Consider the following 1,786-nt stretch of genomic DNA (forward strand, 5'->3'; position numbering starts at 1 on the left):
AGGCAAGTGCCAAGGAAGTGGAAGGAGAGCGTGACGGTGCTAATTCCCAAGGGGGGGGAGGACCCAAAAAGCGTGAAGAATTGGCGACCAATTAATCTACAGGACTGCATATACAAACTCTACGCAGCACTGTGGGCTCAGAAGATTGCCGCGTGGGCAATCAAGAGCGGCGTCGCTTCCAAGTCGCAGAAGGGATTCATGCCAGTGAACGGGTGCCATGAAAACCTATTTCTCGCCCAAAGCATTCTCAACTCTACGCGCAGGAGCAAGAAACCGCTGTACATGACCTACTACGACTTGCAGAACGCCTTTGGATCCATCTCCCACCAGCTCATACACGTTGTCTTACAGGCTCAACGGCTACCGAAGCATGCCCGGGAGGTCATCATGGACCTCTACCACGGAGCAAGCTTCTGCATCTTAACGAAGGAGGGCTGCACTGGTCGCATAGCCAACCAGCGGGGAGTCAAACAAGGCTGCCCGCTCAGCCCCATCCTCTTCAACCTTGCCATTGAGCCTCTGCTGCAGCGGCTAGCGGCGTGCAATGAAGGCCTTGAACTGCGTACAACAGATGGGAAGCCACAGGTGAAAGTCTCCCATATGGCGTATGCAGATGACCTGAAGACGGTGGCCGCTACACGCGTCGGTATCAGCAAACTCCACCAGGTGGTGGAAGATTTTCTTCAATGGACGGGACTTAAGGCCAACCCGTCTAAATGCGCAACGCTGGGATTGAAGGTGCAAAAGGCCAAGCAGGTACCAGACCCCGTCAAACTCACCCTACACAACGAGGTCTTACCAGTGGTGAAGCTGGGAGAAGCCTATAAATACCTGGGCATCAAAGATGCGGTGGAATCACCAGTGCAGCAGAGCCAAATCCTTCGAGTCATGAGCAGAACAAAGAAGGATTTGAACAAGCTCCTCAGGTCAGAACTTGACCCGTGGCAGAAACTCGATGCGCTGCGCACTTTCGTGATGTCCCGATTGGACTATTATCTCAGGCATTGCTACCCATATAAACAACAACTGGTCGCATTCGATGTCTACGTCCGTGCCGCCCTGAAGGCAGCCTTCAAGCTCCCAAAAAGCACGAGCAAAGAGGTATTTCACCAGCCGATTCCCAATGGCGGCTTGGGTTGTACCTCTATACAGACGATGGCCGCTGCAACGCAGATTGGACATGCTATCCAAATGCTCAACAGCCCTGATGACATGATCCGAGCGGTTGCAGAAGGACAGGTGCTGGAGGTTATTAAGCGGGCATTTGTCTACACACCAGATGACGAGACTAGCGACCGAGAGGCTATTCTTGCCTTCCTCAACGGCAAAGATATCGGCTGTCTACGACGGAGAAGCAAGAAAGCGGATATAAGAAGCCTCTGGTCAGAACTCCCAGGTAATATCGCGATGAGCAAGACGCGACTCGCAACTGGGGTTAATGGCCGCTATGTGCTTCAGAAAGCAGATGGCGCCGCTCTCGACCAGAAGCAGCTCATTAGGAGTATTAAACAGCATATGGCGGAATGGCAGCGGGAGGTGTGGAAAGAACAGGTGGATCAAGGAAAATCGGTGGCTTACCAGACGGCGGATAGTAACGCGTTTCTACGGGGGCCGTCTCGTCTGAAGCCCGAAGACATCATCTTCGCCATCAGGGCGAGATCTGCGCAGCTCCCCACACGGCAATACCTCAAACGAATTGGGGTAACAAAGCTAGCCCGTTGCCGCCATTGTACAGCTGACCCTGAAACCCTCGCGCATATCCTCAACCACTGCCCGCACAGTATGG

At 53.6% G+C, this 1,786-nt stretch overlaps 1 protein-coding gene across 1 annotated transcript; it reads left to right on the forward strand.

The window, feature by feature from the left end:
* Position 1: 1 nt before the first annotated feature.
* On the forward strand, positions 2 to 1,739 carry ENH_00045350 (hypothetical protein; the record flags this gene model as incomplete). The annotated part of the gene is made up of 2 exons (XM_013580962.1): positions 2 to 1,536; positions 1,653 to 1,739. Coding segments are annotated over 2 exons (1,622 nt in total), but the record flags the coding sequence as incomplete, so codon positions are not given.
* Between the last annotated feature and the right edge of the window lie 47 nt (positions 1,740 to 1,786).

Source organism: Eimeria necatrix, genomic scaffold, assembly GCF_000499385.1.
Source record: "Eimeria necatrix Houghton genomic scaffold, Enh_scaff3399, whole genome shotgun sequence".
Taxonomy (NCBI): Eukaryota; Apicomplexa; class Conoidasida; order Eucoccidiorida; family Eimeriidae; genus Eimeria; species Eimeria necatrix.